Genomic DNA, 20,542 nt, shown 5'->3' with positions numbered 1-20,542 from the left:
GTCCCCGGTGTCCCCAGGTGCCATACCCGTCCGTAGACCTCTCCCTTCCACCAGCCCGGCTGTCCCCTCTTGCTGAGGACGCGCACGATGTCCCCCTCCCGCAGCGACAGCTCCGTCCGGTCCCGCGCGCTGAAGGCGTAGCGCGCCTTGGCCGAGCCGAACGCGCGGGTGGCACCTGGGGACACACAGGGGACACGGTGACAGGGGACACCCCCAAAATCCCAAAATCCCAAAATCCAGCCCCAATAGAGCCGAAACTGGGCGGTACCTGGGGACACACAGGGGACACGGGGACAGGGGACACCCCCAAATCCCAAAATCCCAAAATCCAGCCCCAATCCAGCTGAGGCTGTGGGTGGCACTTGGGGACACACAGGGGACACGGGGACAGGGGACATGGGGACACCCCAAAATCCCAAAATCCAGCCCCAATAGAGCCAAAAGTGCAGTGGCACCTGGGGACACACAGGGGACACGGTGACAGGGGACACGGGGACACCCCAAAATCCCAAAATCCCAAAATCCAACCCCAATAGAGCCAAAAGTGCAGGTGGCACCTGGGGACACACAGGGGACACCGGGACAGGGGACAGGGGGACACCCCAAAATCCCAAAATCCCAAAATCCCAAAATCCAGCCCCAATAGAGCCGAAAGCATGGGGACACACAGGGGACATGGGGACAGGGGACACGGGACACCCCAAAATCCCAAAATCCCAAAATCCAGCCCCAAATCCAGCTGAGGCTGTGGGTGGCACTTGGGGACACACAGGGAACGTGGTGACAGGGACACATTTTGGTGGTCCTGAGGAGGATTTTGGGGTTCCTGATGGGGATTTTGGGGTTCCCGAGGAGGATTTTGGGTCCTGAGGGGGATTTTGGGGTTCCCGAGGAGGATTTTGGGGTTCTGAGGGGGATTTTGGGGTTCCCAAGGAGGATTTTGGGGTTTCCAAGGAGGATTTTGGGGTTCTGAGGAGGATTTTGGGGTTCTGAGGAGGATTTTGGGGTTCCTGGCAGTTATAGGTTTCTGAGGAGAATTTTGGGGGTCCTGAGGGGATTTCGGGGTTCCCAAGGAGGATTTGGGGTTCTGAGGAGGATTTTGGGGTTTCCCACGGGGATTTTGGGGGTTCCTAGCAGTTATGGGGTTCTGAGGAGGATTTTGTGGTTCTGAGGGGGATTTTGGGATTCCCGAGGGGGATTTTGGGGTTCTGAGGAGGATTTTGGGGTTTCCAAGGAGGATTTTGGGGATTCCTGGCAGTTATGGGTTCTGAGGAGAATTTTGAGGTTCCTGAGGAGGATTTGGGGTTCCCGAGGGGGGTTTTGGGGTTCTGAGAGGGATTTTGGGGATTCCTGGCAATTATGGGGTCCTGAGGGGGATTTTGGGGTTTCCCAGGGGGTTTTGGGGGTTCCTAGCAGTTATGGGGTTCTGAGGAGGATTTTGTGGTTCCCGATGGGGATTTTGTGGTTCCCAAGGAGGATTTTGGGGTTCTGAGGAGGATTTTGGGGATTCCTGGCAGTTATGGGGTTCTGAGGGGGGATTTTGAGGTTCCTGAGGAGGATTTGGGGTTCCCGAGGGGGATTTTAGGGTTCCTGAGGGGGATTTTGGGATTCCTGGCAATTATGGGGTCCTGAGGGGGATTTTGGGGTTTCCCAGGGGGGATTTGGGGGTTCCTAGCAGTTATGGTTTCTGAGGAGAATTTTGGGGGTCCTGATGGGGATTTTGAGGTTCCCGAGGAGGATTTTGGGGTTCCTGATGGGGATTTTGGGGTTCCCGAGGAGGATTTTGGGGGTTCCTGGCAGTTATGGGTTTCTGAGGAGAATTTTGGGGGTCCTGAGGGGGATTTTGGGTTCCCCAGGTGGATTTTGGGGTTCTGAGGAGGATTTTGTGGTTCCCCTGGTGGATTTTGTGGTTCCTGATGGGGATTTTGGGGTTCCCCAGGTGGATTTTGGGGTTCCCGATGGGGATTTTGGGGTTCCCGATGGAGATTTTGGGGTTCCCGATGGGGATTTTGGGGTTCTGAGGAGGATTTTGGGGTTCCCGATGGGGATTTTGCGGTTCCCGATGGAGATTTTGTGGTTCCCGATGGGATTTTGGTGTTCCCGAGGGGATTTTGCGGTTCCTGAGGGGATTTTGGGGTTCCCCAGGTGGATTTTGGGGTTCTGAGGAGGATTTGTGGTTCCCGATGGAGATTTTGTGGTTCCCGATGGGGATTTTGGGGTTCCCGATGGGGATTTTGGGGGTTCCTGGCAGTTATAGGTTTCTGAGGAGAATTTTGGGGTCCTGAGGGGGATTTTGGGGTTCCCAAGGAGGATTTGGGGTTCTGAGGAGGATTTTGGGGTTTCCCAGGGGGATTTTGGGGTTCTGAGGAGGATTTTGGGGTTTCCCAGGGGGATTTTGGGGTTCCTAGCAGTTATGGGGTTCTGAGGGGGATTTGGGGTTCTGAGGAGGATTTTGTGGTTCTGAGGAGGATTTTGGGGTTCCCGAGGGGGATTTTGGGATTCCCGAGGGGGATTTTGGGGTTCTGAGGGGGATTTTGGTGTTCCCGATGGGGATTTTGGGGTTCCCGAGGGGGATTTTGGGGTTTCCAAGGAGGATTTTGGGGTTCCTAGCAGTTATGGGGTTCTGAGGAGGATTTTGGGGTTCTGAGGAGGATTTTGTGGTTCCCAATGGGGATTTTGTGGTTCCCGATGGGGATTTTGGGGTTCCCGATGGGGATTTTGGGGTTCTGAGGAGGATTTTGGGGTTCCCGAGGGGGGTTTTGGGGTCCCAGGGAGGATTTTGGGGTGTCCCCCCGTACCGGGCTCTCGGGGTCCCTCGCGGCTCTCGGGGTCCCGGTAGGGCAGGGCCAGGGTCGTGTCCAGCGCCTTGAAGCAATCGCGGAGCGAATTCCGCCGGTAGAACTCCACCAGCTCCTGCGGCACCCCAAAAACCGGCCCGGGGGGTCAGGTACCCCCAAAAAAACCCCAAAAAACCCCAAAAAACACCCCCAAAAACCCCAAAAAAACCCCCAAAACCCGAAAAATTGGCCCGGGGGGGGGGGGGGGGTTCAGGCACCTCAAAAAACCCAAAAAACCCCCCAAAATCCCCAAAAACCGGCCCGGGGGGTCAGACACACCAAAAAGCCCCCAAAACCCCAAAAAACACCCCCAAAACCCCCCCAAAACCCCCCAAAAAACACAAAAACCACAAAAAACCCCACAAAATCCCCAAAAACCGGCCCGGGGGGGTCAGACACACGAAAAAACCCAAAAAAACTCCAAAACCCCAAAAACCGGCCCGGGGGGTCAGACACACCAAAAAAGCCCCAAAACCCCCAAAAAAACACCCCCAAAACCCCCCAAAACCCCCCCCAAAAAACACAAAAAAAACCAAAAACCCCCCCAAAATCCCCAAAAACCAAAACCGGCCCGGGGGGGTCAGGCACCCCAAAAAACCCCAAAACCCCAAAAACACCCCCCAAACCCCCCAAAACCCCCCCAAAAAAACACAAAAACCACAAAAAACCCCCCAAAATCCCAAAAACCGGCCCGGGGGGGGGTCAGACACACCAAAAAACCCAAAAAACTCCAAAATCCCCAAAAACCGGCCCGGGGGGGTCAGACACACCAAAAAAGCCCCAAACCCCAAAAAAACACCCCCAAAACCCCCCAAAACCCCCCAAAAACCACAAAAAAAACCCCAAAATCCCCAAAAACCGGCCCGGGGGTCTAACACACCAAAAAACCCAAAAGCCCCCAAAAACACCCCCAAATCCCCCAAAAACCCCCAAAAAACACAAAAATCACAAAAAAAAACTCCCAAAACCCCAAAAACCGGCCCGGGGGGGTCAGGCACCCCAAAAAAACCCCCAAAACCCCAAACCCGAGTCCCTCTGGTGTTTTGGGGGTTTTTGGCCGGATTTTGGGTTTTTTGTGGTGCCCCCGGCCGGATTTTGGGGTCCCCCCGGATTTTTGGCAGAATTTTGGGGGTTTTGGGGTCCCCCAGAGGATTTTGGGCCCCCCCCGGAGGATTTTGGGGTCGCCCCGGGTTTTGGGGGTTTTTGGCAGGATTTGGGGGTTTTTGGGGTTCCCAGTGAGGATTTTGGGGTCCCCCGTGAGGATTTTGGGATCCCCCCGGGTTTTTGAAGGTTTTTGGCAGGATTTTGGGGATTTTTGGAGTCCCCCCGGGAGGATTTTGGGGTTTTTTGGGTCCCCCCGGGAGGATTTTGGGGTTTTTTGGGTCCCCCCGGAGGATTTTGGGGTGCCCCCGGGTTTATGGGATTTTGGGGTTTTTTTGGGGGGTCCCCCCGGGCGGATTTTGGGTCCCCTCACGGGTTTTGGGGGTTTTTGGCAGGATTTTGGGGATTTTGGGGTGCCCCCGGATGATTTTGGGGTCCCCCCGGAGGATTTTGAGGTGCCCCGGGTTTTGGGGTTTTTTTGGCAGGATTTTGGGGATTTTGGGGTCCCCCCGGAGGATTTTGAGGTGCCCCGGGTTTTGGGTTTTTGGGCAGGATTTTGGGGTTCCCCGGGAGGATTTTGGGTATTTTGGGGTCCCCCCGGAGGATTTTGAGGTGCCCCGGGTTTTGGGGTTTTTTTGTCAGGATTTTGGGTATTTTGGGGTCCCCCCGGAGGATTTTGGGGTCCCCCCGGAGGATTTTGGGTTGCCCCGGGTTTTGGGGTTTTTGGGCAGGATTTTGGGGTCCCCCGGAGGATTTTGGGGTCCCCCCGGAGGATTTTGAGGTGCCCCGGGTTTTGGGTTATTTTGGCAGGATTTTGGGGATTTTGGGGCCCCCCGGAGGATTTTGGGGTCCCCCCGGAGGATTTTGGGTTGCCCCGGGTTTTGGGGGTTTTTTGGGCAGGATTTTGGGGTCCCCCCGGAGGATTTTGGGTTGCCCCGGGTTTTGGGTTTTTTTGGCAGGATTTTGGGGATTTTGGGGTGCCCCCGGAGGATTTTGGGGTCCCCCCGGAGGATTTTGGTTGCCCCGGGTTTTGGGGGTTTTTTGGGCAGAATTTTGGGGATTTTGGGTCCCCCCGCAGGATTTTGGGGTCCCCCCGGAGGATTTTGGGTTGCCCCGGGTTTTGGGGGCTTTTGGCAGGATTTTGGGGTTCCCCGGGAGGATTTTGGGTATTTTGGGGTCCCCCCGGAGGATTTTGGGTTGCCCCGGGTTTTGGGGTTTTGGGCAGAATTTTGGGGTTCCCCGGGAGGATTTTGGGTATTTTGGGGTCCCCCCGGAGGATTTTGAGGTGCCCCGGGTTTTGGGGGTTTTTTTGGCAGAATTTTGGGGATTTTGGGGTGCCCCCCGGAGGATTTTGGGGTCCCCCGGAGGATTTTGAGGTGCCCCGGGTTTGGGGTTTTTTGGGCAGAATTTCGGGGATTTTGGGGTCCCCCCGGAGGATTTTGGGGGTCCCCCCGGAGGATTTTGGGTTGCCCCGGGTTTTGGGTTATTTTGGCAGGATTTTGGGGATTTTGGGGTGCCCCCGGAGGATTTTGGGGTCCCCCGGAGGATTTTGGGTTGCCCCGGGTTTTGGGGTTTTTTGGGCAGGATTTTGGGGTTCCCCGGGAGGATTTTGGGTATTTTGGGGTCCCCCCGGAGGATTTTGGGTTGCCCCGGGTTTTGGGGGTTTTTGGCAGGATTTTGGGGATTTTGGGGTCCCCCCGGAGGATTTTGGGGTCCCCCCGGAGGATTTTGAGGTGCCCCGGGTTTGGGGGTTTTGGCAGGATTTTGGGGATTTTGGGGTCCCCCCGGAGGATTTTTGGGGTCCCCCCGGAGGATTTTGGGGACCCCCCGGAGGATTTTGAGGTGCCCCGGGTTTTGGGGGTTTTTGGCAGGATTTTGGGGGATTTTGGGGCCCCCCGGAGGATTTTGGGGTCCCCCCGGAGGATTTTGGGGCCCCCGGAGGATTTTGGGTTGCCCCGGGTTTTGGGGGTTGTTTGGCCGGATTTTGGGGTCCCCCCGGAGGATTTGGGGTCTCACCAGCAGCCCGCGGAACGCTTTCCTCTCGGTCACCCGGTACAGGCCCTCGCTCGCCGTCACCTTGATGTGCTTCACCTGCCCGCGGAACCTGCGCGGAGTCACCCCCGGCTCCTCCTCCTCCCTCTCCTTCCTCCCTCCTTCCTCCTCTCCCTCCTCTCCCTCCTTCCCTCCCTCCTTCCTTCCCTCCCTCCTCCTCCTTCCCTCCCTCCTTCCTCCCTCCCTCCCTCCTTCCTCCTCCTCTTCCCTCTTCCTCCTCCCCTCCCTCTCTCCCTCACCCCTTCTCACTCTTTCTGTCCCTCTCCCTCCCTCCCCCTCCCATTCATCCCTCCCTCCTTCCTTCTCTCCCTCCCGCTCCCTTCTTCCCCTCTCCTTCTCCCTCCATCTCTCCCTCCCTCTCTCTCAATCTCTCTCCTCCTCCCTTCTCCCCCATCCCTTCCTCTCCCTCCCTCCTTCCTCCTCCTCTTCCCTCTTCCTCCTTCCCTCTCTCCTCCCTCCCTCCGCCCTTCATCCTCCTCTTCCCTCTCCCCTCCTCCTCCCTCCTCTCTCCCTCCCTCCTTCTCACTCTTTCTCTCCCTCCCTCCTTCTCACTCTTTCTCTCCCTCTCTCCTTCGCTCCCTCCTTCCCCCTTCCCTTCCTCCCTCTCCCTCTCCCTCCCTCTCCTCCTCCTCTTCCTCCCTCCCTCTCCCCATCCATCTCCCCCTCCCTCCCTCTCTCTCTCCCTCCTTCTCCCTCCTCCCCTCTCCTTTTCTCCCTTCCCTCCCTCTTTCCCTCTCCCTCTTTCTCCCCCTCCCTCCTTCCCTCCATCCCTCCCTCTCTCCTTCTTCCTCTCCATCTCTCCGTGTCTCCCTCCCTCTCCTTCTCTCCCTCCTTCCTCTCTCCCTCCGTCCTTCCTCCTCCTCTTCCCTCTTCCTCCTCCCCCTCCCTCTCTCCCTCACCCCTTCTCACTCTTTCTCTCCCTCCCTTCCCCCTTCCCTTCCTCCTCTCCCTCTCTCCCTCCCTCTCCTCCTCCTCTTCCTCCCTCCCTCTCCCCATCCCTCCCTCTCCTTCCCTCCCTCTCTCTCTCCATCTCTGTCTCCCTCCTTCCTCCCTCCCTCCCTCCCTCTTCCCCTCCCTCCTCCTCCTCCTCCTCCTGTCCCCTCCCCCCTTTCCTCTCCCTCCCTCCCTCCCTCCCCACAAGTTTCCCCCCGACCCCAAAAGTCTCCCCCAAAGCCTCCCCGCCCCCCCAAAACTGTCCCCAAAAGTGTCCCCGAGTGTCCCCAAAACTATCCCCAAAAGTGTCCCAAAAGTGTCCCGGACACTCCAAAACTGTCCCCAAAAGTGTCCCCGCAGTGTCCCCCCAATGTCCCCTCACTGTCCCCTCAATGTCCCCTCGGTGTCCCCTCAATGTCCCCTCACTGTCCCCTCAGTGTCCCCTCGGTGTCCCCTCGGTGTCCCCAATGTCCCTGCAGTGTCCCCATCTGTCCCCAGCTGTCCCCAGCTGTCCCCACGTGTCCCCAGGTGTCCCCGCAGTGTCCCCAGGTGTCCCCGCAGTGTCCCCAGCTGTCCCAAAAGTGTCCCTGCGACCCCAAAACTGTCCCCAGAGGTGTCCCCGGCTGTCCCTGCAGTGTCCCCAACTGTCCCCAGCTGTCCCCAGATATCCCCAAAGGTGTCCCTGGGGTGTCCCCAACTGTCCCCAGCTGTCCCTGGGTGTCCCCAATGTCCCTGCAGTGTCCCCAAGTGTCCCCAAGTGTCCCCAGCTGTCCCCAGCTGTGTCCCCAACTGTCCCGAAAGTGTCCCTGCGACCCCAAAACTGTCCCCAAAACTGTCCCCCGGGTGTCTCCTCAATGTTCCCTCAGTGTCCCCCCAATGTCCCCCCAGTGTCCCCACATGTCCCCAGCTGTCCTCAGCTGTCCCCAATGTCCCCAGGTGTGTCCTCAAAGATGTCCCCAGGTGTCCTCAGGTGTCTCTCTGTTGTCCCTGCGGTGTCCCCATCTGTCCCCAACTGTCCCAAAAGTGTCCCTGCGACCCCAAAACTGTCCCCAAAACTGTCCCCGCAGTGTCCCCAAAGGTGTCCCCAGCTGTCCCCACATGTCCCCAGGTGTCCCACCAGTGTCCCCAATGTCCCCAGGTGTGTCCCCAACTATCCCATAAGTGTCCCTGCGACCCCAAAACTGTCCCCAAAACTGTCCCCCGGCTGTCCCTGCAGTGTCCCCACATGTCCCCAGCTGTCCCCAGATATCCCCAAAGGTGTCCCTGGGGTGTCCCCAACTGTCCCCAGCTGTCTCTGGGTGTCCCCAATGCCCCTGCAGTGTCCCCAATGTCCCTGCAGTGTCCCCAAGTGTCCCCAACTGTCCCCAGCTGTCTCTGGGTGTCCCCAATGTCCCTGCAGTGTCCCTGCAGTGTCCCTGCAGTGTCCCAAAAGTGTCCCAAAAGTGTCCCCAGCTGTGTCCCAAACTGTCCCAAAAGTGTCCCTGCGACCCCAAAACTGTCCCCTCAATGTCCCCCGGGTGTCCCCTCGCTGTCCCCCGGGTGTCCCCTCGCTGTCCCCTCAGTGTCCCCTCAGTGTCCCCAGGTGTCCCTTCAGTGTCCCCAGGTGTCTCTCTGTTGTCCCTGCGGTGTCCCCATCTGTCCCCAACTGTCCCAGAAGTGTCTCTGCGACCCCAAAACTGTCCCCAAAACTGTCCCCAAAACTGTCCCCAAAACTGTCCCCGCAGCGTCCCCAAAGGTGTCCCCAGCTGTCCCCACATGTCCCCAGGTGTCCCCCCAGTGTCCCCAATGTCCCCAGGTGTGTCCCCAACTGTCCCGAAAGTGTCCCTGCGACCCCAAAACTGTCCCCAAAGGTGTCCCCGGCTGTCCCTGCAGTGTCCCCAACTGTCCCCAGCTGTCCCTGGGTGTCCCCAATGTCCCTGCAGTGTCCCTGCAGTGTCCCCACATGTCCCCAGCTGTCCCCAGATATCCCCAAAGGTGTCCCTGTGGTGTCCCCAAGTGTCCCCAGCTGTCCCCAGGTGTGTCCCCAACTGTCCCAAAAGTGTCCCCGCGACCCCAAAACTGTCCCCAGAGGTGTCCCCGCAGTGTCCCCAAAGGTGTCCCCAGCTGTCCCCACATGTCCCCAGGTGTCCCCGCAGTGTCCCCAATGTCCCCAGGTGTGTCCCCAACTATCCCAGAAGTGTCCCTGCGACCCCAAAACTGTCCCCAAAACTGTCCCCCGGCTGTCCCCTCAATGTCCCCCCAGTGTCCCCCCAATGTCCCCCGCTGTCCCCCGCTGTCCCCTCACTTGACGCTGATGGCGAAGTCTCCGGGCTCGCGCAGCCGCTGCCGCACCAGGAAAGCGCCGTCGGAGCGGGAGGAGAGCGCGAGCTCGGCCTCGGAGCGCTCCAGGGACCCCCCGAACCTGGGGCACCCCAAAAATCAGACACGGAACCCCAAAAATCAGACACGGAACCCCAAAATTCCCAACTGTACCCCAAAAATCAGACACGGAACCCCAAAATTCCCAACTGTACCCCAAACCCAGCCCGGCCTCGGAGCGCTCCAGGGACCCCCCGAACCTGGGGCACCCCAAAAATCAGACACGGAACCCCAAAAATCAGACACGGAACCCCAAAATTCCCAACTGTACACCAAAAATCAGACACGGAACCCCAAAATTCCCAACTGTACCCCAAAAATTCCCAATTGTACCCCAAAAATCAGACACGGAACCCCAAAATTCCCAACTGTACCCCAAACCCAGCTCGGCCTCGGAGCGCTCCAGGGACCCCCCGAACCTGGGACACCCCAAAAATCCAACTGGACCCCAAAATTCCCAACTGTACCCCAAAAATTCCAACTGTACCCCAAAAATCAGACACGGAACCCCAAAATTCCCAACTGTACCCCAAAAATCAGACACGGAACCCCAAAATTCCCAACTGTACCCCAAACCCAGCTCGGCCTCGGAGCGCTCCAGGGACCCCCCGAACCTGGGGCACCCCAAAAATCAGACACGGAACCCCAAAATTCCCAACTGTACCCCAAAACTCAGACATGGAACCCCAAAAATTCCCAACTGTACCCCAAAACTCAGACATGGAACCCCAAAAATTCCCAACTATATCCCAAAACTCAGACATGGAACCCCAAAATTCCCAACTGTACCCCAAAATTCCCAACTGTACCCCAAACCCAGCTCGGCCTCGGAGCGCTCCAGGGACCCCCCGAACCTGGGACACCCCAAAAATCACACCTGGATCCCAAAAATCAGACATGGAACCCCAGAAAACTCACCCGGGACCCCAAGAAGCACACCTGGGACCCCAAAATCCCACCCGGAACCCCAAAATCCCAACCAGGACCCAAAAAACCCCGCTCAGGACCCCCAGGGCACCCCCTAAACTGGAGTGGGACCCCAAAAACGGGAGAGGGAGAAGAGGAAGGGAGATGGAGAAAGAGGGAGGGGGAGGGATTTTGGGGGTTCAGGAAAAAATTTGGGGACCCAGAGGAGAATTTTGGGGGTTAGGACGGAATTTGTGGTTCCAGGGCAGAATTTTGGGGTTCGGGGTAGAATTTTGGTGTTCCACGTGCGAATTTTGGGGTTCAGGACAGAATTTTGGGGGGGTTCAGGGCAGAATTTGGGGGTTCAGGGAAGAATTTTTGGGATTCAGGGCAGAATTTTTAGGATTCATTTGCGAATTTTGGGGGTTCAGGATAGAATTTTTGGGGGGGTTCAGAGCAGAATTTTTGGGGTTCAGGGCAGAATTTGGAGGTTTAGGGCAGAATTTTGGGGGGGTTCAGGGCAGAATTTTTGGGATTCAGTTGCGAATCTGGGGGTTCAGAGCAGAATTTCTGGGGTTCAGGGCAGAATTTCGGGGTTTAGGGAAGAATTTTTGGGGTTCAGGGCAGAATTTCGGGGTTTAGGGCAGAGTTTTGAGGGGCTCAGGGCAGAATTTTGGGGTTCAGGGCAGAATTTTTGGGGTTCAGGGCAGAATTTTGGGGTTCAGGGCAGAATTTTTGGGGTTCAGGGCAGAATTTCGGGGTTCAGAGCAGAATTTTTGGGGTTCAGGGCAGAATTTCGGGGTTTAGGGCAGAATTTTAGGGGTTCAGGGCAGAATTTTGGGGCTCAGGGCAGAATTTTTGGGGTTCAGGGCAGAATTTCGGGGTTTAGGGCAGAATTTTTGGGGTTCAGGGCAGAATTTCGGGGTTTAGGGCAGAATTTTTGGGGGTTCAGAGCAGAATTTTTGGGGTTCAGGGCAGAATTTCGGGGTTTAGGGAAGAATTTTTGGGGTTCAGGGCAGAATTTCGGGGTTTAGGGCAGAATTTGGCGGGGTTCAGAGCAGAATTTTTGGGGTTCAGGGCAGAATTTCGGGGTTTAGGGCAGAATTTTTGGGGGGCTCAGGGCAGAATTTTTGGGGTTCAGGGCAGAATTTGGGGGTTTAGGGCAGAATTTTGGGGTTCAGGGCAGAATTTCGGGGTTTAGGGCAGAATTTTGGGGGGTTCAGAGCAGAATTTCGGGGTTTAGGGCAGAATTTTTGGGGTTCAGGGCAGAATTTCGGGGTTTAGGGCAGAACTTTTGGGATTCAGGGCAGAATTTTGGGGTTCAGGGCAGAATTTTTGGGGTTCAGGGCAGAATTTTGGGGTTAAGGGCAGAATTTGGGGCTCAGGGCAGAACTTTTGGGGTTCAGGGCAGAATTTTGGGGTTCAGGGCAGAATTTCGGTGTTTAGGGCAGAATTTTTGGGGGTTCAGAGCAGAATTTTGGGGGGTTCAGGGCAGAATTTCGGGGTTTAGGGAAGAATTTTTGGGGTTCAGGGCAGAATTTTGGGGTTCAGGGCAGAATTTGGGGCTCCCACCACTGACCACGGGTAGACGGAGAGATCCGGCAGCGGCGCCTGCGACAAAGAGAGGACCCAAAATTGGGGTTCCGGGGCTTCGAATGACCCCCCAAAAATTCCCACACCCCCTCCCCAAATTCGGGGACCCCCCGAAAAAAACCTCGGGGGGCTTTTTTGGGGTCCCCAAACTCACGGCCACGAAAGGTTTGACGGCGCTTCGGGGGAACCAGCCCAGCTCCCCACTGGCCACGTTCCGACCCTGGGGGGAAATTTGGGGGGTCCAGGGGGGGTCCCGAGACCCCCAAAGTTTGGGGAACCCCCCCAGGAATTGGGGATGGGGTCCCCCCTAAATTCTGGGGTCTCACCTGGGGGTTTTTGGGGTGTCCGGGTGAGTGGTGAGGATTGGGGTTCCCCCCCCACCCCGGAATCAATTTGATACTTTGGGGTCACAATTTTGGGGGCCCCAAACCCCACCCTGGGGGTCCCGTCCCCATTTCAGGGGTGCCCCCCATTTTAGGACCCCCCCCCCTCATTTTTGGGGTCCCTCCCCCATTTTAGGACCACCCCCCCATTTCAAGGGCCCCCATTTTTGGCGTCAGCCCTATTTTTGGGGTCCCCCCCTCATTTTTTGGGGTCTCCCCCACCACTTTTTGGGCCCCGCCACATTTTTGGGTTCCTCCCCCCCATTTTTGGGGTCCCCACCCAATCTTAGGACACGCACATTTTCGGGGTCCCTCCCCCATTTCAGGATCTCCCCCATTTTTGGGTTCCTCCCCCCCATTTCAGGACCCCCCCATTTTTGGGGTCCCCCCCATTTTCGGGGTCCCCCCCAATTCAGGGGTCCCCCCCATTTTAGAACCTCCCCCCCATTTTTGGGTTCCTCCCCCCCATTTCAGGAACCCCCCCAATTTTTGGGGTCCCACCCCCCCATTTTTGGGGTCCCACCCACCCATTTTTGGGGTCCCCCCCATTTTCGGGGTCCCCCCCATTTTTGGGGTCCCACCCCCCCATTTTTGGGGTCCCCCCCATTTTTGGGGTCCCACCCCCCATTTTTTGGGGTCTCACCCCCCATTTTTGGGGTCCCACCCCCCCATTTCTGGAGTCCCCCCCATTTTTGGGGTCCCCCCCAATTTTGGGGTCCCCACCCATTTTTGGGGTCCCACCCCCAATTTTTGGGGTCCCCCCCATTTTCGGGGTCCCCCCCATTTTCGGGGTCCCCCCCATTTTTGGGGTCCCCCCCATTTTTGGGGTCCCACCCCCCATTTTCGGGGTCCCCCCATTTTCGGGGTCCCCCCATTTTTGGGGTCCCCCCATTTTTGGGGTCCCCCCCATTTTCGGGGTCCCCCCAATTTTGGGGTCCCCCCATTTTTGGGGTCCCACCCCCCCATTTTTGGGGTCCCCCCCATTTTTGGGGTCCCACCCCCCATTTCTGGGGTCCCCCCCATTTTTGGGGTCCCCCCCAATTTTGGGGTCCCCACCCATTTTTGGGGTCCCACCCTCCCATTTTTGGGGTCCCACCCATTTTTGGGGTCCCACCTCCCCATTTTTGGGGTCCCCCCCATTTTTGGGGTCCCCCCCCCATTTTCGGGGTACCCCCCATTTTTGGGGTCCCCCCCCATTTTCGGGGTCCCCCCCATTTTCGGGGTCCCCCCCAATTTTGGGGTCCCCCCCCATTTTCGGGGTCCCCCCCATTTTCGAGGTCCCCCCCAATTTTGGGGTCCCCCCATTTTTGGGGTCCCCCCCATTTTTGGGGTCCCACCCCCCATTTCTGGGGTCCCCCCCAATTTTGGGGTCCCCCCATTTTTGGGGTCCCACCCCCCATTTTTCGGAGTCCCCCCCATTTTTGGGGTCCCACCCCCCCATTTTCGGGGTCCCGCCCATTTTTGGGGTCCCACCCCCCCATTTTCGGGGTCCCCCCCATTTTTGGGGTCCCCCCCATTTTCGGGGTCCCCCCCATTTTTGGGGTCCCCCCCATTTTTGGGGTCCCACCTGCCACCAGAGCTCCTCGGCCTCGGCCGCCGTCACCTCGATGACGTCACCGGGGCTGAGGCGCAGGGGGGGGGCCAGGACCCCCGGGGGGGGGGGCACCCCGCTGTACCCCTGGGTGCTCTCCATTTTGGGGAGTCCTGGGGGGGCACCCCGAGTCAGGACCCCCCGGCACCCCAAAAACCCCAAAAACACCCCCTCGGGACCCCAAAAAACCCAAAAACACCCCCCGGCACCCCAAAAACCCCAAAAACACTCCCCGGACCCCCCAAAACCCCCAACACAACCCCCGGCACCCCAAAAACCCCCAAAACACCCCCCCGGCACCCCCAAAACCCCCAAAACACCCCCTCGGGACCCCAAAAACCCCAAAAACACACCCCGGCACCCCAAAAACCCCAAAAACACCCCCCGGCACCCCAAAAACCCCCAAAACACCCCCCCCGGACCCCCAAAAACCCCCAACACACCCCCCTGGAACCCCCCAAAAACCTCCCAAAACACCCCCCCGGGACCCCCAAAAACCCCCAAAACACCCAAAACACCCCCCCGGCACTCGCAAAAACCCCCAAAACACCCCCCCGGACCCCCAAAACACCCCCCCGGGACCCCCCAAAACCCCCAAAACACCCCCGGCACCCCAAAAACACCCCCCCGGCACCCCAAAAACACCCCCCCGGACCCCCAAAAATGGATTTGGGGGGGTAAAAAACCCCAAAATCTCGCCCGGGACCCCCAAAAATGGGTTGGGGGGGCAAAAACCCCAAACCCCCCCCCCCCCAGGACCCCCAAAAATGGATTTGGGGGGTCAAAAACACCAAAACACCTCCCGGGACCCCCAAAAAAAGGATTTGGGATCCCCCCAGAACCCCCAAAAGCGGAATTTGGGGGGGACGAGGTAAAAACACCCCCAGGACCCCCAAAATTTCATCTTGGGGGGCATTGGGACCCCCCAAATTTCCACTGTGGGGAGTCAGGACCCCCCCAAAACTCCCCCAAATTTGAACTGGTGGGGTCGGGACCCCCCAAATTTGAAGTGGGGGGTCAGAACCCCCCAAAATCCCCCAAATTTGAAGTGGGGGGTGGTCAGGACCCCCCAAAATCCCCCCAAATTTGAATTGGGGGGTGTCAGGACCCCCCAAATTTCATCTAAGGGGGGTCAGGACCCCCCAAAATCCCCCCAAATTTGAAGTGGGGGCGATCGGGAGCACCCAAAATCCCCCCCCAGATTTGAAGTGGGGGGGTCGGGACCCCCCAAATTTCATGGGGGGGTTCAGGACCCCCCAACCCCCCCCGAAATATGTCGGGGGGGGGGGTTAGGACCCCCAAATTTGAAGTGGAGGGGGTCAGGACCCCCCAAATTTGAATTGGAGGGGTCAGGACCCCCCAAAACCCCCCCAAATCTGTCGGGAGGGGGTCGGGACCCCCCAAAGTTGAAGTGGGGGGGGTCAGGACCCCCAAATTTCATTGGGGGGGTCGGGGCCCCCCAAATCGCTCACCCAGCTCCCCCCGTTTCTTGTCGGGTCCCGGCCGCTCCGATTTGTTCTGGGGGGGGGGAGGAGACCCCCGTGAGTGGGGGGGATTTGGGGGGGTCGGGGGGGCGGGGCTTGGACCCCTCCCCCCCCCGAGACCCCCCAGAGACCCCCGGGGACCCCCCCAAAAAAATCCCCCCCAAATCCGAGGGGTTTTGGTTCCCCCTCCCCCCCCCGTTTTTGGGGTGTTTTGGTACCTTCCGAGCGCCCGCTCCGGGATCTGGGGGGGGAAAAGTTCGTTAGCGAGAGGTAATTAATGATGTTCTTAATTAGCGATGGGGTTTTAATTAACGAGGGGTAATTAATGGGTTTCTTAATTAACGATGTTTAATTAACGGGGGGTAATTATTGGTGTTCTTAATTAGCTATGGTGTTTAATTAATGAGGGTTAATTAGTATTTGTCTTAATTAGCAATGGTGTTTAATTAATGAGGGGTAATTAATGGCGTTCTTAATTAACGAGTTTAATTAACAAGGGGTAATTAATGGTGTTCATAATTAAGGATGGTGTGTAATTAACGAGGGGTAATTAATGGGTTTCTTAATTAGCGATGGTGTGTAATTAACGAGGGGTAATTAATGGGTTTCGTAATTAGCGATGTTGTTTAATTAACAAGGGGTAATTAATGGTGTTCTTAATTAGCAATGGTAATTAATTAGTGTAATTAATGAGGGGTAATTAGTATGTGTATTAATTAGCAATGGTGTTTAATTAATGAGGGGTAATTAATGGGTTTTGTAATTAGCAGTGGCGTTTAATTAACGAGGGGTAATTAACTCGCTGCTTAAGGATGAGGGAGTTATTGGTCATTAATTTCCTTCGTTATAACGTGCTTATTTGATTAATTAATTGTTGGTCTGGTAATTAGGGCTGGGAGTACTTAGTCCAACCACTAATCAATGATATGCTAATTAGCCACCCTCTTAATTAATGTTGGGGTAATTAGTCCAACCCCTAATTAATGATATGGAAATTAGTCCAAACCCTAATTAATAGTATGGTAATTAGCTTGTCTCTTAATTAATGTTGGTGTAATTAGTCCTTCCCCTAATTAATGGGTATGGTAATTAGCCTCTCTCTTAATTCATGTTGGGTTAATTAGTGATATGATACGCAGTGTCAGCCATCTTGTATCCCACAATGCCCTGTAGCGTCAGCCATTTTGTATGCTACAGTCCTGTGTCAGCCATCTTGTATCCCACTGTGCCACTCTGTGTCAGCCATCTTGTATCCCACAACGCCCTGCTGCGTCAGCCATCTTGTATCCCACAATGCCCTGCTGTGTCAGCCATTTTGTATCCTATGATATTCAGTGTCAGCCATTTTGCATCCCACAACGCCCTGCTGTGCCAGCCATCTTGTATCCTACAATGTCCCGTGCTGTGTCAGCCATCTTGTATCCCTCAATGTCCTGTGCTGTGTCAGCCATCTTGTATCCCACAATGCCCTGCTGTGTCAGCCATATTGTATCCTACAATGTCCTGTGCTGTGTCAGCCATCTTGTATCCCTCAATGTCCTGTGCTGTGTCAGCCATCTTGTATCCCACAATGCCCTGCTGTGTCAGCCATCTTGTATCCTACAATGTCCCGTGCTGTGTCAGCCATCTTGTATCCCTCAATGTCCTGTGCTGTGTCAGCCATCTTGTATCCCTCAATGTCCTGTGCTGTGTCAGCCATCTTGTATCCTACAATGTCCCGTGCTGTGTCAGCCATCTTGTAGCCCTCAATGTCCTGTGCTGTGTCGGCCATCTTGTATCCCACAATGCCCTGCTGTGTCAGCCATCTTGTATCCTACAATGTCCCGTGCTGTGTCAGCCATCTTGTATCCCACAATGCCCTGCTGTGTCAGCCATCTTGTATCCCACAATGCCCTGCTGTGTCAGCCATCTTGTATCCTACAATGTCCTGTGCTGTGTCAGCCATCTTGTATCCCACAATGTCCTGCTGTGTCAGCCATCTTGTATCCCTCAATGTCCTGTGCTGTGTCAGCCATCTTGTATCCCACAATGCCCTGCTGTGTCAGCCATCTTGTATCCTACAATGTCCCCTGTTGTGTCAGCCATCTTGTATCCCACAATGCCCCACCTTCCGCCATTCTCCTCCTGCCCCCATTCACTGTTTCCCTCCTCCCCACTCCCACGAGGCCCCTTCGCTCCCAGGAGGCCCCACCCACTCCCACAATGCCCCTCCCACTCCCACGAGGCCCCGCCCACTCCCACAATGCCGCTCACCGCTCCCGGCCTTCCCGCAGGCCCCGAGGCGCCCCAGGCACTCCTTGTGGGCGGGGGCCCGGCAGCGGCCGCAGCGATAGCCCTGGTAGAAGGTGCCCCTGGGGACACAGGGGGACACGGGGGGGACACGGTCACAGGGGACACCACCGGCCATGCCCCACGCCCACCTGAGCCCACCCAGGACTGACCAGTCCGTGACTGACCCACCCAGGACTGACCGGTCCGTGACTGACCCACCCAGGACTGACCGGTCCATGACTGACCCGTCCAGAACTGACCAGTCCATGACTGACCAGTCCATGATTGACCTGAGCCCACCCAGGACTGACAAGTCCATGATTGACCAGTTCATGATTGACCAGTCCAGGACTGACCAGTCCGTGGTTGGTTGACCTGAGCCCACCCTGGACTGACAATATCATGACTGACCCGTCCAGGACTGACCAGTCCATGATTGACCACTCCATGACTGACCAGCCCATGGTTAACCTAAGCCCATCCATGACTGACCCATCCATGGTTGACTTGAGATCACCCAGGACTGACCAGTCCATGGCCGACCCATCCATGATGGATCAGCCCGTGATTGACCAGTCCATGACTGACCAGTCCATGGTTGACCTGAACCCACCCAGGACTGACAAGTCCATGGTTGACCTGAACCTGTCCAGGCCTTGACACTCTTTGACCTTGACTTCTACCCAACCTTGACCCACCTTGGTCTTGACCCACCTTGTTGTTTTCTACCCAACTTTGACCCACCTTGACCTCTTGGTCTCCACCCAACCTTGACCCACCTTGGCCTCTACTCAACATTGACCCACCTTGACTCCAACCTAACCTTGACCCACCTTGGGGCCACTCAGAGCTTGACCCCCAAGCAGCTCCTTGACCCACCCAGCCCTTGACCACCTTCCAAGTCTTGACCCACCTTGACCTTGATCTTCCCATGACCCCACCCACCCTCTCCATCACCAACTTCCACCTTGACCCCCCCTTGATCTCACCTCATCTCCAACCCTGGGGTCTCCTCCTCTCCCAGAACCCCAAACCCTTCTCCCAGTCCCCCCATGTCCCCCCCCAGAACCGTGGGGATGTGATTTTGGGGTCCTACCTCAGCAACATCTGGCAGGCCTTGCAGGACGTGGTGTCCTCGAAGGAGAACATCTGGAAGTCATGTCCGTCAGCCAGGGCGTGCTCGGGGAAGATGTTGGACCTGCCGGACACGGGGAGGACCTGGGTCTGGTGGGGACAAGCCGGGTGTCCCCAGGACCACCCCGTGGGGAAGGTGTGACCTCCTCCGTGGGGACGGGGCCACCTACAGGGCCATCTCGAACTGCTCCAGCCACTTCTTCTTCAGCTCGCTCGTCTTGAAGAAGAGCTCGTAGTCCGGCAGCCCGGCCGCGTCCAGCAGCGTGAAGGTGTGGGACCACTGCGGGGTGGGGAGGGGTCAGCCATGCCCCCCAAATGTCGAGGTCCACCAGATCAGGACATTTGGAACCACCAGAGAGCAGGATCCCGGGATCCATCAGGCAACAGGGTTTGGGGGTCCACCAGGGACCAGGATCTTGGGATCCATCAGGGACAAGATTTTGGGGTCTACCAGAGACTAGGATCTGGGAATTCACCAGGGAATGTTTTGGGAGTTTTTGGAGTCCACCAAAGACCAGGATCTGGGAATTCACCAGGGAATGGGGTTTTGGGGTCCACCAGGGACAAGATTTAGGGGATCCACCAGGGAACAAGGTTTTGGGGTCCACCAAAGACCAGGATCTCGGAATTCACCAGGGAACAAGGTTTTGGGGTCCACCAGGGACCAGATTTAGGGATCCACCAGGGAACAAGGTTTTGGGGTCCACCAGAGACCAGATTTTGGGGGTCCAGCAGGGAATGGGGTTTTGGGGTCCACCAGGGACTAGATTTTTGTCCATGAGGGACCTGGATGTTGGGACCACCAGTAACCAAGATCCTGAGATCCACCAGGACCTCTGAAGTCACTGGGAAGAGGACCAGGGGACCACCAGCATCTGGACACTTGGGACCACTTGGAACTGGACACGTGTCCACCAGTGACCAGGATCCTGGCATCTACAAGATTGGACACTTGTGTCCACCTGGGTCCTTTGGGAAGAAGATGCTGGGACTGGAGGAACCTGGAACTGTGGCCCCCCAGGCCCTGATGTCCCCACGGTGTCCCCACGGTGTCCCCACGGTGTCCATGGTACCTTCTTGCCGTCACGGGCTCCGAGGCCACCATCGTGCAGTTGGTGGCTCTGGAGGTCCACCACGTCCTTGGTCTCGTAGGAGTCCCCGCGGCGCTTGCAGATGATCAGGGCCTTGTCCAGCAGGAAGCCGTACCTGGGCACGGGGACAAGGGTGGCACCGCGTCCCTGAGGCCACCGCGCTCCACGGGGTGTCCCCGTGGCTGCCCTGGACCGGCCTCCAGGTGTCCCTGCAGTGTCCCCATGGATGTTCTCCTGTCCCCATGGTGTCCCCATGTCCCTGAGGTGTCCCCAAGGTGTCCCTGAGGTGTTTCCATGGATGTTCTCATGTCCCTATGAATGTCTCCATGTCCCTGAGGTGTCCCCATGTCCCTGAGATGTCCCTGAGGTGTCTCTGAGGTGTCCCTATGTCCCTGAGATGTCCCCGAGGTGTTCCTGAGGTGTCTCTGAGGTGTCCCTATGTCCCTGAGATGTCCCCGAGGTGTTCCTGAGGTGTCTCTGAGGTGTCCCTATGTCCCTGAGATGTCCCCGAGGTGTTCCTGAGGTGCTCCCATGGATGTTCTCATGTCCCTGAGATGTCCCCAAAGTGTTCCTGCGGTGTCCCCATGGATGTTCCAATGTCCCTGAGATGTCCCCAAAGTGTTCCTGAGGTGTCTCCATGGATGTCATGTCCCCATGGTATCCCCATGTCCCTGAGGTGTCCCCATGGATGTCCCCATGTCCCTGAGATGTCTCCATGGATGTCCCCATGTCCCTGAGATGTCTCCATGTCCCTGAGATGTCCCTGAGATGTTCCTGAGGTGTTCCCCTGTCTCTGTGATGTCCCTGT

General features: G+C 57.1%; 1 protein-coding gene across 1 annotated transcript in view; it reads right to left on the bottom strand.

The window, feature by feature from the left end:
- The window catches only part of VAV1 (vav guanine nucleotide exchange factor 1), a 39,511-nt gene that overhangs the window by 1,368 nt on the left and 17,601 nt on the right, over positions 1–20,542 (bottom strand). The window contains exons 14-26 of the mRNA XM_077787681.1: positions 19,717–19,849; positions 18,814–18,923; positions 18,606–18,707; positions 17,454–17,589; positions 16,842–17,051; positions 15,227–15,272; positions 13,731–13,867; positions 11,935–12,000; positions 11,767–11,798; positions 9,208–9,324; positions 5,955–6,042; positions 2,799–2,913; positions 27–175 (exon numbers count right to left, since the gene is read on the bottom strand). Of these exons, the coding sequence (XP_077643807.1) occupies positions 27–175; positions 2,799–2,913; positions 5,955–6,042; positions 9,208–9,324; positions 11,767–11,798; positions 11,935–12,000; positions 13,731–13,867; positions 15,227–15,272; positions 16,842–17,051; positions 17,454–17,589; positions 18,606–18,707; positions 18,814–18,923; positions 19,717–19,849 (1,441 nt within the window). The remainder of the gene's footprint in view (positions 1–26; positions 176–2,798; positions 2,914–5,954; positions 6,043–9,207; positions 9,325–11,766; positions 11,799–11,934; positions 12,001–13,730; positions 13,868–15,226; positions 15,273–16,841; positions 17,052–17,453; positions 17,590–18,605; positions 18,708–18,813; positions 18,924–19,716; positions 19,850–20,542) is intronic.

Source organism: Lonchura striata, chromosome 21 (genome assembly GCF_046129695.1).
Source record: "Lonchura striata isolate bLonStr1 chromosome 21, bLonStr1.mat, whole genome shotgun sequence".
NCBI lineage: Eukaryota > Metazoa > Chordata > Aves > Passeriformes > Estrildidae > Lonchura > Lonchura striata.
Note: the sequence above shows the minus strand (reverse complement) of the source record. Positions and strands in the feature narration are given on the sequence as shown.